Here is a 12656-nt window from a genome sequence, read left to right as displayed (position 1 = left end):
TGCAGGTGGTACACTAGTGCTGGATCCAGGATCCAACACTGACCTAGCAAAAGGACCCATAACCCCACTTACCTGCTAAGTAAATTTCCTTCCATAGGATAACATTGGTAATTTGATCAGAAAAAGTTTCTAAGTGTCAACTTTTGAATTAGCAAAATATTGTTTAAAAATCACAACAGTAACTTAATCGAATTTACTCACTTGTTTCCAAGAACTGTCCCAGGACTGAATCTAGGATCCAGTCCTGGAGTTAGAAAAGTAATCCTAAAAGTAATCAAGTGCACATAACTTAAAATTCCCATTGAGCTCAATGTATTATTGTGTTTGAAATTGTGTTGCCTATTGCAACAACCTCTAATTATTACCTACAAAAGTCAATTCCACATTGCAAAAGTATTTAACTAAAGCATCTCATTCTGAGAAAGTATATTTTGGTACCTATTGTTGGTTCTAAAATAAAACAACCATATATTTTTTATATAAACCATTAGCCTAGAGTTCAGTTATTGAGTGTGGGAGACCATTTGCTGACTGAGTGTGTACAACAAATACTTTACACTGTCCTCTGCTACTGCCTTACTGCTCGACCAAGCTACCACTTTAGAGAGTAAGGTTATATCTAACTTTAACCTCTGCCAAACCTCTGGGGACTGTGGACTCTGTACACACTGTACCTATTTGGGAACAGTATATACAGAACCACTTTCTCACAGATGGTCATGGCATTGTTCACAAACGTTCATCTGTATACTATCCCCAGAGCAATGGGATTGTGGAGAGGTGGATCAAAGTGTTCAAAGAGGGATTACAACTTGCCATTTCCAATGGAAAAAATTGTGGTCAAGTTATCAAAGAGATTCTTTGGAGTTATAGGAATACCCCCAGGAGTGTGGGTGATCTTTCTCCTTTTGAGAAAATGAGGGGGAGGAAGTGTGTGTGTAACTTGAGTCAGGCATGGATGAGAGATTTGATGTGTAATGAAAACGATAGTTTTGTGTCTGCTCGTGACTGTAGTGATACTTCTTCTCCTGTGAAAGTTGATGATTGAGTTCGGGTGAAGAAAAGTAGGATCATTAGGTCTGGTGAGTCTCGGTTTTCCCAACCCTTGAAAGTGGTCAGAGTGGGTCGTCAGGTTGTAGAATTGTCTGACGGGAATGTTTGGAGTTTGTCCAAGTGGTGAAAGTTCCTCAATGGTTATGGCCTACTGATAAGTCCGTTGATGTGCCTGTCTCCTAAGCTTTTGTGCAATAGAACAAATTGGAGAAAAGCGGTTTCCCAGCAGGTGGACAATCCTAATAGGCATCTTGTACAAAGAAAGCGTCCTCGTCCAGTCTGGTGTAAAGACTATTTGTTGGACAAGTGGTGTTTCTTAGCATTTTATTATTACCGCCATGTAATTCGTTCACAAGTGATGTTTCTTTGCATTTTATTATTTATGTCATGTAATCCATTTTAGGATTGCATTGTTTTTTCTGTATTTCTTCTCTTATACATTTGCTTTCTATTTATGCTGTTGTTTATCTGTTAACAAAGGGGAATGTGTGGTGTCTAGCTGCCATCGCCTAGAATCTGGAACACAGCTTGTATTCCAGATTCCAAGGCAGACGGTTTGGCCCAGGCTTATGAGAAGGAACTGATTTATGTTTCTCTGAAGAATAAAGCCTCTCACCTTTATTCCTGCGTGCTGTGATGCTTCATTATTACAGACCGCCTGGTCGTTGTGTGCATAGAAAGAAGCGAGGAGGCTCGGACGTGCATGGTGCGTGTCGAGGTGCAGCCAGGGCGTTGGTGAAGTGCGCCTGGTCATCGTGTGCAACAGAGAAGAGGTGAGTCTCAGATGCGCAGAGTGCGTGTCGCAGTGCAAACACAGGCGCTGGTGAGGAGTGCCTGGGTGTTGTGTGCACCAGGACCGAAGTAGGTCTCCACAGCGCTGAGGGCGAGTCTCGGTGTTGACTGAGACCGCCGGAAGGAGGGCCAGGACATCGGGCCGTCAGAGTAACACAGCTGCGACCCGGACCGGCAGCCTCGGAGGAGCGGAGCTGCCCACCCGAGCTCGCCGTGCCCACCTGACGGAGTTCTGGATCAAGGCCCAAGTCGCTTAAGTAGGAGAGGAGAGTGGGGTCGCGCCCCCCAGGTAATGTGGATCACCACCTGGGGTGGGGTGCGGGCCCGTAGGGACACTCTCTCGGCCTCTCGCTTCTGTCATCTGCGTGAGCCTGTTGCTTCGGCTCGGATCTAGGCCCGTGATGGCCCAAGGAGGGGTAGTACTGGGGCCGGAGTGAGAAGCGGTACCGTTGTGTCATCATTGATCCAGGATTGGGGGCAATGTTAACAGAGTACCTAAACTGTCGTATTACACTTTGCATTACTGCTGCTAATGAACTATTGAACTGCCCTATGACGCCTGGTCTTATTGGTGCCTGTCGAACTACATGCTGGGTGCGCTACGTACTGCGTTAACTTTCCCTTGCAGAGTACATGATTGTAACGTGGCGCATTGCATTATTTCTTCATCGCACAGTCCAGGGTTATTACGTGGTGCCTTGCATTGTTTTTCCATTGCACAAGTACATGATTTTAGCGTGACGCATTGCTTTGTTTCTTCCTTGCACAGGGCATGCTGGTGGTGATACGCATTGCATTATTCCTTCTGTTGCAAAGTACATGATTGTGGCGCTACGTATGGCATTGTTTCTCTAGTGTGGGGTACGGGGGAATATCGTTACGCATTGCAGTATTTCTTTCTTTTGCAACGTGTGTGATTCTAGCAAAACAATCTGCCTAACCTTTTGGTAACCGTTAGAAGTAAACATAACTGTTGGTTAGAAGCGGTGGTTGGGATTAGAACCTACCAACCCACCGGAAAGAATACTACCCATTCTTATATGCTGGTTTTGTATTGTGTGGTCATATTGTATATCTTCTTGTGTAAAGATTATACTCGTTTTATAAAAACTCGTGTGGAATCTATTTGTGGTGACATCAGTGGGTTGCTGTGAGTGTGGTTGCACATACTACCCCCTCGTGCCTTGGAGATAAGCCTGGCAGCTCGTGCCAAGCTACTAAGGGGGTGAGCAAGGCTATCTCAGACGGCGTCCTTACTTAGCCTAACGTTGAAACGAAGGATCCGGATTCCGCACCTGGCAACAGAGGTGTGGGTCAGGGACTCCCGCCTCCCGCATTTGGTGGTGGCGGTGAGTGCCTAGGACCCCCACTTCCAACAGCCACCTACATCTGAACATAACTCCAGAAAGTATTTGAAATTGATAACTTTTTGGGGATTTTATTAGAATTTATATTTTTATGAAAGCAAATGTCACATTCTGTAAATCTAAAAACTGCGGATTAACAGCAGTGTATAAATGATTCACAAAGACATTAAAATTCTGCTTTCTGATGTTATTTATACCAAAATGTATTTCACAAACCAAATACACAAGTACAGAGGTATTGTATTCAAAATTATGCTGGAAAAATTACTGTAAGAAATAAAAATCCTTCTAACATACTAAGCAAAAGCATAAGTGCCATTATAATCTCAGAATTAGCATGGGCGTTTTGATACCAGTGCTTTCTCAAAGTCACTATTCATTGTCTGTTTTTTTTCCAGAATTGATCCGGATTGTTTATGGAAAATCGCAAAGCTGGCTTTCATCCAAACAGAACGAGTCAAATGATTTTTTTCATTTTTAAGATTGAATTTAACCTGAAATGAATAATGTTGATCAGAAAATGTTTGAAATTACCATGCTGGATTTGTCAGAGACCGATTCTAAAGACAAAATTGTGGACTCTTGATGATTTACTTTGCTTGAAACTGAGAAATTATACAGTGTCTGGCAATGGAGACTGTGGAACAAGCGAGGTGTTGTTTGACCTGTGCCAACGCAGACACTTTTTTACAGCAGGGCAAATTACAAAGGGAACAATATTGAATGGCTGTCATGGCCTTGGGCCTCTCGGTGTTGAATTAAAGAAGAATTTAATATCTGAATGGTGGAACTCTGTAGTAGCATTCAGGGAGCAGGTTTTTGCAATTAATAGCCGGCATCATACATCAAGAGTTGTACATCCAGGCGAAAGGACTGCAATATCGGTTTCATGTGATGCGCTGAGACATAATCTTCAAAACAAAGATCTGGCTAAAGAGGATCATCCTTTATTCCTTGAAACACGAACCAAGACTTCTGAAATGCTGCGTGGAAGCCTTTTGCATGGTAATCACTACTTCAGCTTTACTGACAAAAATGTTAAAGTTTGTCAACAATGCTTTTAACTGTGTTAGAGATTATTTTACATCTGGGCTTACTGGCTATTGTTCCTTTCAGATGGGTGGTAACTAGATGTTGTATTTAATGGAGATCATCGTTGATTTATGCATTCTAAGAAGCAGAGGTTGTTAAGTGGACCTTATGAAATGAACTTTCTGGACACTCAATGATCCAGTTGTTTGTTTATATAAAGTACACACTAGTCTTTTCATTGTAAGAGAACTTTATGCACATGGGGTCTTTATAATTTTTATCTGCACTGATATTCCACCTCAGCAGTTTAAAGTCGCACACGGAGAGCAGTGTGGGAGAATGTGACGTGATGCATGCTTAAGCAGTATCTGGTCTGGATTTTCACTTGCATGCATGTGTGTAAGAATTCTTGTATGACTTAATGTGTCAATCGTACAATCTGTAATGGATGAATAATTTGAACAATTTTATATTTGTTATTAAAGGATTGTTGAAGTGTTGCAGTGCTGCATAGGTTTTGCCAGAAAGTGCTGGAAAAGGAGTAGCTAGAGACGCGCCATGTGAGCAGATCAAAATGTACTGTTTAGCCACAGGCATCAGGTCTCCTTCCTTGATGATTCCAGGTCATTGGATGCAATGTTGAAACTGTAGGTGTGATAAAACATTCTTAAAATGTAGCTCTCCTTTGATAGCATTTTTCTTGCGTGTCTCAAAAGTTGCTGTTGTAGTCCATGCTGGATCAAGAATTTGTGATGAAAATAGATGGCTTTTAATCCTGAAGAGATTTAGACCAATTTTGTTGTGCTTTGTTTTTATCTTGTATCATGTTTCGGGCCAAGAATTCCTCATATGTTGAAGAAACAAACATTCTTTGGTATGAAGTTGTAGGAAGGCACATGTGAAATGCTACCTGTTCACTTTATGAATGAGTATGATGAGACGTAATTCTAATTTTAGGGTGGGATCAGTATCCTATAGACTTTGATTAAGAGGTACTAATAGAATGAAAGAGATCCTCTCCACCCCCTTTACAGGGAGCCAGTTTACAGTCCGGCAGGCTTAGTTTTAATTTTAATGTCTGGCACTTTAGCACCTCTATGTGCACACTATTGATTACAGACAGGGAAGTATGCTTCACTTTTTATACCACTTTAGGAGGGTGCACTTTACATTGCATCATGTGTAGAGTATATTGCTGCAAATATTATGTAAAGGCTGTCTTGTAGTTAATGTTACTCCTGTTTGATTGGTTAGGTTTCTACTGTGAATTAAGTAGCTTTCCTCAAATAGTGACTTTCCAAATTGGTTGCAATATCAGCCTTTCCAGAGCAAGTAAGATTGTCTAGACTAGGTTTTTTATTTGGTGAAAATATTAACTGTTATAATCCATATATATACTAGAACCAAAAACATTTTATTTACAATTAAACCAGTGAAACCTGATGCCAAGATCAGAAGCAGGTGGCAAGAGTTGGGTGGTGAGAAAGCCAGACTTGGTGTACATCTGGTTATTTAGAGCTGTATATGGGATTAGTCTCAATTTTTACTTTAAGTTAGATTTATTTAGTATATATTTAATCTGTGGTTTTGAATGAACTTGTTGGCATGTTATAAATAAGTGTCAGAGAGTGTTTGGTGTCAATTTCGAAAGAAGGAAAAAACATTATTCTAAACTAAAAACTAAATTGCTTCGATAGATTATTTTTTCATTTTATCAACCAATGAAGGATACTTGCAATGCAAAAGGCCAGTTGGGTCTAAACATCTAAAATATTTCTCAAATTCAATTATTATAATTTCTCAAAAGGGTCTAAAAAGCTGAATATTTTAATGAGAGGTTGATCGAATTCAGCCCATGAGCAATGGGCGTGTTAAATCAAATTAAGGACCAATTAGCTTGCCGATTTGATTCAGACTGTGTGACTAGGGAGAAGGGAAGAGACACACAACCTCTTCAGATCGCTTAAAAGCAATAGACCCACGCTCTATTAGTCATTATGATCTTTTTTCATTTTATGATCGTTCCCTTGCATTTTAAATGCAACATTTAATAAGGCTGAAGATCCAAATATGCGTTTTATGGATTGTGTTAATATTTTGTGGTTAGAAGTCACAGTTCCTCTGCTGATTACTTTTAATAGCAGATCCTTGCCTATCTCGAAGGTACGACTAGAGATCCGGAAACTCTGTGCATTAGCTCCGATGAACCAGCAGGTAACTTCTTTGGCCTCTGTTGCTGCTTTGTCCTGCCTATGGCATTACAACACAGAACTTCATGTAGGGTCTTCCCTCATGCACCTTTTTTCAAAATCTTTTTCTCAATGTGCATTTAAGCCTGACCACCCCCACACCCCAATGATCGGGGTCAACTGTGCCATGATTGTACGCTAGCAGATGTCGGTCATGGACCCCCACAAGGTCTGTCTTTGGTGCGTCTACACTATACTTGATTCTAAGTTCTGCAATAAATTCTTGCTGATGCATCCTAAGGTCAAGCTCTTCATAGCTTAGTAGAAGAAGTGGGTGCTGATCCCACTCCAAGTTGGGAAGTCGTTTCTGTTCACTGGCTTCTTACAACTTCTAAATGAAGCTAAAATAGAAGTCAAAAAGAAAACCTTGAAGTTCAGGTGTGCATCTGACCTCCCTAATGTTCCCCCTCCAGAAAGAGGTTTTATAGTTAACACTCGAAGGGGCCGACTTGCTTTGTTCCGATTCTCAAACTGATTTGACCTGAGTGTCCCAGGCTACTTTCAACTCCACCGCAGGTTACAGCATTCAAGGAGATCATCCTGCAGTCCTTTAAGACTGTTCCAGATACTCCTGGTGTGCATCAGGCCTCCAGTCTGACTTCTACCAGCAGGTCCCCACCTGAAGCAAGCTGACCCAGGGCTTCCTCTGTCGGTTGCCTTTGGCACCGATCTGTGCTTCAGCTCCCTAGCCGCAGACTGCACCGATTGTTCTTGTATAGGCTCCCCCTGGCTCCAGATGTGGAGGATTTTGGACTAGACCCCAAATCCGATTGTATATTTGGAAATCATTTTGTCTAGGGCACGTACCATTCCACACTGTGGCATCACCAAGGTACAAACCCAGATTAAGGATGACTCTTCTTCTACTCCCTTGCTATGGGGGCAGTACTGCAGGAGGATGAGGCCCTCTTTGCTTGTGATTCTGTTATCATAATTAAATCATCACATTACGTCAACACCATTTGACAGAAAAGCAATAAGATGCTATGAGGAGGGTTACAAGTGTGCCATTTTCTGGCAGAGCTCCAGGGGTGCTATGGAATAGCCAGCAAATTTGCATGTCACATATTAAATAAACAATTGGGGGGTAAAGAGAAAGATTGGCTTTTACATTGAACAGCTGGTGTAGATTACAAATCAACCATCTCCAATCACGAATAACTAGTCTGTCAATTTATAGAAACGGAAGAGAAAGCAGGGAAAGTAGAAGAAAAGAAAGAAGTGGGGGGGAGGGTGAGAGGTGCCACGTATGATGGGGGGAGCGGGGCGGAGGGGGTCTCGCACATGATGCATTTGGTGTGTGTTTCCCTGTCATGCCTGCCTCGTTGATGGCCTCTTGAAGGGAAGGGGAGGGTCTCCGGCCTGTCCTACCAAATCCTAATAAGTCTCCCCTCGAGGGAGTATACCATCCTCGAATAGCTGGAGAGCCCTCATGCGGGGAGGGGGGGACGAGTCGCGCATGCTCCAGTTTAGAGAGATGCAGCACTAACGGTTGCCATACCCGCTTGAATTTAGTGTTGGTGTGTGTTAGACGGCTGGAGAGAAGCTCCATTGCCATTACATGCCAGAGACTGGTGAACCTAGCATTTGAAGAGTCAAGCGCCAGTCTGAGTGTGTCAGTGCTTTAAGAGACCGGGGTTGAAGTCCAAGAACCGCTGTCCCTGGGGTGCTTGGAATAGGGAATCCCAGTACCTCCCTGATGTGGCTCAGCACTTCTTTCTAGAAAGCTGTCAGGAGTGGGCATGATCACCAGATATGAATGAACGAGCCTATGTCTGCCTTACAGTGCCAACATATAGCCGTGGAGGTGGGGAACAACTTCTGAAGTCTAAAGGGGGTATAGTACCATCTGGTCATAACCTTGTAGGCCGTCTCCTGTTGCGTAATCATTTTTAAAGTGCTGGAGATGTCTTTCCATAATTGTTCCCAGTGTTCGGGGGGGGGGGGGGGTTCTTCTGCGATATCTGCATGCCATCTCTGTTGGTATGTGTGTATGACAGCACTTTCGAGTGTTGGCGGACCTTGTAGGTTCGAGAGATCAGGCCCCCGAAGCCATCAAAGGAGCAAACTAGGGACTCAAATGGGGTGAGCTGACGTGTAGCTCCCTCTGTGTTTGAGGGGTTATGCAGCCAATGACTGATCTGTAAGTATTGCAAGCGCGCCGTTAACGGGAGTTGAAATTCCTGCCTACTGAGATCGAACGATTCGAAAGACTCGTCCCTCAAAAAGATCGGCGACCGTACAACATTCTCCGGCAGCCCAAGCCTGAAAGGAGGTGGGCTTCAAAGCCGGAGGGAAGTCTGGATTGTGGGCCAACAACGTGTTGGGGCAGGGGAAAGAGGTGAGGCCGCGGGCAATCACAATCTTGTCCCATATCTCCAGGACAGTTCATGTCGGGGTAGCGAAGTAGGCGCTGCGGTGACGTGCTCTCCTCGGCAGCCAGGCAAGGTCCCAGAGTGGGCGGCAGGCCACTGCCCTGTCCTTATGAAACCACTGCTTCTCGCTTTTGCAAGCCACCCACTCTGAGACGAAGCGCAGGTGTGACGCTCAATAGTAGACTAGAAAATCGGGGCATGCCAAGCCCCCCGGTCCCTCGGCCACATTAGGGGTTTAGTGGAGAATCTCGGTTTCCCCTTTCCCCAGATAAAAGCAGTAACCTCCCTCTGGATGCTTAGGATGTCACACTGGTGGATAGGGGTTGGAAGGGCTTGGAAAAGGTATAATAGTTTGGGAAGGATGGACATCTTTACTGCATTGAGGCGTCCTAGCCATGATATAGTAAGTGACCTCCATTTCTGAAGGTCCTCCCTAACGGATTTCCTGCAGTCAGGCCAGTTCGCCTGAGTCCAAGAGTCTAATGTGGCTGTGATATTGAGACCCAAATAGCGAATCGTTCGGGAGGCCCATTGAAAGGGGGTGCAGTCACTGAGTTCAGTAATCTTCGGGGGGGGTGGGGGAGCATAAGGTTCAGCGCCTGAGATTTGGTGACATTAATTTTAAGCCCATAGATCCGCTCCAATTGAGACAGTAGGGTAAGCAGTGCTGGGAGGGAGCTCTTGGGATCGGTAAGATTCAGAAGTAGATCATCTGCGAAGAGAGCAATCTTGTGCTCATCCCTCCCGAACGGTATGCCCTTGATTACTACTGATTGGCACACTGCTATCGCTATGGGCTCTATTGCCAGGACGAAAAGCAGAGTTGACAGGGGGCATCCCTGGCGCGTTCCCCTGCGAATCAAGGAAGGAGGGGTTAGGAGGCCATTAACTCTGATCTGCGCAGAGGGGGCTGCAAAGGGAGCCATGCGGGATATCATGACCGGGCCTAGACCAATTTTCTGCAATACCGCTTTGAGAAAGATCCAATCAACCTGGTCGAAAGCCTTCTCAGTGTCTAATGAGAGTAAAAATGCAGGGATGTTACAACGGTAGACCTTTTCCACCAGGTGGGCCACTCTCCTAATGTTATCCGCCCCATGCCGTTGAGGTATGAAGCCAGCCTGGTCGGGTTCAATCAGGCCATGTAGAAATGGCGCTAACCGTTGAGCTAGTATTTTGGTGTAAAGTTTAACGTCAACATTTAGAAAAGCGCACAAAGTTGAGTCCTTACCCCGCTTGGGGATAAGAACAATTTCCGCCCACGCCATGGTAGCGGTCACACTAAAGGTGTCAGCAAAAGAATTGAACAGCTGAAGTAGCAGGCCTGAAGTTCAGAGAGGAAAAGATGGTAGAAAGGAATCGTGAGGCCATCGGGGCCAGGAGACTTGCCTAAGGGGAGGCTTTTCAGTGCTTTTGGGAGTTCCTCTGGCGTGATGGGCCAATTGCCGGCCATGAGAAGGATCTAGCGGCGTCCTGGTACAGGAGGGTAGGAACGGATCAATTTCATCTTGATGAATTGTGCCCTGATCATAGAGAGTGGAGAAAAAAGCGTGAAACGCATGCTGTTTGCCCTCCTCCGAGGTTGCTCATTCCCCCGCCCCCGCCCCCCCCCCTCAGTCCCTACCCTGGAGATATGGTTACGAGAGACCCTCGTACGGAGTCGGGGTGCCAATAAAGAGCCCAACTTGTTGCCCCCTTCATAGAATTTCAGCTTCAGGGCAAAAGGAGTGCTCCGCCTTATTTACCCAAATCGCCCGTAGTTGAACTCAAAGTGAAGCTATCCTCCTCTGGCCCTGCCTAGAGAGGGTTACATGTTCCAGTTTCTCGAGCGCCTTGATGTCTTGGGTAAGGCCCGTCTCAACCAGGCAGGATTCTCTCGTTCGGGCAATAGATATCGAGGTGATGGGGGAGGTCGTTTGCGTCTAAATAAGCCTAGATTGCCTGGTGTATTTCTGCCACATTGACCTGATCGCGCAAGACACTTGGGGGAGGCTCTAGCGAGGGGCAGAGCGGGGAGTCCCACCCATACCCGCCAAGGTGATTTCCAGATGGGCATGGTCCGAAACAGATATATCTGAAACAGCAGACGAGTCCAACGATCGTATGAGGGAGTGAGAGAGGAAGAAATAATCTATCCGAGAATAGGATTGATGGATATGAGAGTAAAATGTGAAGTCTTTCGTCCCCGATTCTTTATATCGCCAAGCATCTATGAGGCCCAGTGCCTCAATGTCTTTCTTAAGCTCCGCGGACATAGCCCCAGTCCCCTGGAAAGAGTGTGTAGTGCGATCTAGGCTATGTTAAGATCCCCTCCCCCCCCAAAAGAATTGGGTCCACCTCCAGTGAGACCACGTCCCTAAGTAAGGCCCTTATATATGCATCTTGGGATTGATTAGGGGCATAAATATTGAGCAGTGTAAGAGCCCTACTGTGTATGTGTCCCCTAAGCCTCAAGTACCGTCACTCCTTGTTGCACAGTACCCGTGCAGCTTGTACATGTCTGCCAGCTTTAAGGAGAATGGCCACCCCTGCCGGTTTAGTAGATGCAGTCGCCCAGAATTGGTTAGGGTATTTAGGGTGTGCCATGCGCTGCACGTCCATTTGCAGGAGATGGGTTTCCTGGAAGAAAATGATATCTGGGTCTTGGGCCAGGAGGTAGCGCCATATATGCTTCTGCTTGTTGGGGGCATTGAGTCCTTTTACATTCAGGCTAAGGCTTTTAAGCTGCGCCATTTTTAGTGATGTATGGTGAGGCATGCAGTGTAAGTTAGTAGCTTACCGCCCCTACTCGCAGAACCCCCCAGGCCCAGCCAGCGAAGCGGTATTACAGATGGGGCAGTAGGGAAAGCGTCATGTTCCGCCAGACCAACTAGTGGATTGTGTCCTCTCCAGGACCTGATGTTGTCCTTGCGGGAGGAAATAGAATGTAGAGAGTGCTGCGTACCTCCCCACCCGGTGGACCAAGAGTGTGAAGGAAGAAAAAAGGTGGAAAAGAGAAAGGAAAAACAGCAAACCAAACAGGAAAGTGGCCAACTGGGCCCGGTTAGTCCATTCCAGTCCTTGAGAGACCCACTGGTGAATACCAGCACGACTCTGAGGAAGTCACTCCTCCTGGGGACTAGGTGAATGGCGGGGGGGGTGCCAGTTAGGTTATGATGGCAGTCGCCGCTCCTCCCCTCAGGGGCCGACCTGCCCTACTGATGTGGGGGGGGGGGAGACCAGGGTCCCAGCAGAAGAGTGCAAGGTCCCCCGCTCCCGAGACGAGCCAAGGGGCGGACGCACCCGGGCCAGAGAGGAGTCCCCTCTGCTCGACTGCTACAAGAATTCGATATCGGATTGTCAATGGTGTGGGCAGGAGGGTTAGGGCAAATTGCTCCCCGCATCCAATGAACGTAGCAAATCTGAGGGATCCGGTTCCCAGAGTCAAGATGCAGTGGGGGAGGGAGGGTTGCCCAGAGTGATCCAGGGATTGTGTGTTATCCATAGATTTCAGGTGCTGAATAATGTCCTGCTTGGCCTGTTGAGATGCTTCGCTCGTCTTACGGGCACGATGGCGAGGAGGAGGTACTGTTGACCACTCCGGACGGAGGAGGGGCCCTGGACCTTGTGTCCACAGAGTTCGGGCTAGGGGGTCGAGAGTCTAATTTAAGCTGGAGTAACTGTTGAGCTTCTTTGAGTGACCCCAGAGATCTGCGTTTGCCTTCCCACGGGAAGATCAGGGCAAAAGGAGGGCCCCATTGATATTTGATGCCCATGACTCTTAACTTATCCGTCACTGGTTTAAATTC

General features: G+C 46.0%; 1 protein-coding gene across 7 annotated transcripts in view; it reads left to right on the top strand.

Moving 5' to 3' along the window:
* POLG2 (DNA polymerase gamma 2, accessory subunit) overlaps nucleotides 1-12656 on the top strand; it is a 172655-nt gene that overhangs the window by 43712 nt on the left and 116287 nt on the right. For all 7 annotated transcript variants that reach the window (XM_085617246.1, XM_085617249.1, XM_085617245.1 and 4 more), the window contains one exon: nucleotides 3611-4217. In XM_085617246.1, coding sequence (XP_085473372.1) covers nucleotides 3719-4217 — 499 coding nt within the window. In that variant the 5' untranslated portion in view covers nucleotides 3611-3718. The remainder of the gene's footprint in view (nucleotides 1-3610; nucleotides 4218-12656) is intronic.

The sequence above is a fragment of the Triturus cristatus genome, chromosome 7 (assembly GCF_964204655.1).
Source record: "Triturus cristatus chromosome 7, aTriCri1.1, whole genome shotgun sequence".
Taxonomy (NCBI): Eukaryota; Metazoa; Chordata; class Amphibia; order Caudata; family Salamandridae; genus Triturus; species Triturus cristatus.
This window is presented reverse-complemented; position numbering and strand designations above follow the sequence as displayed.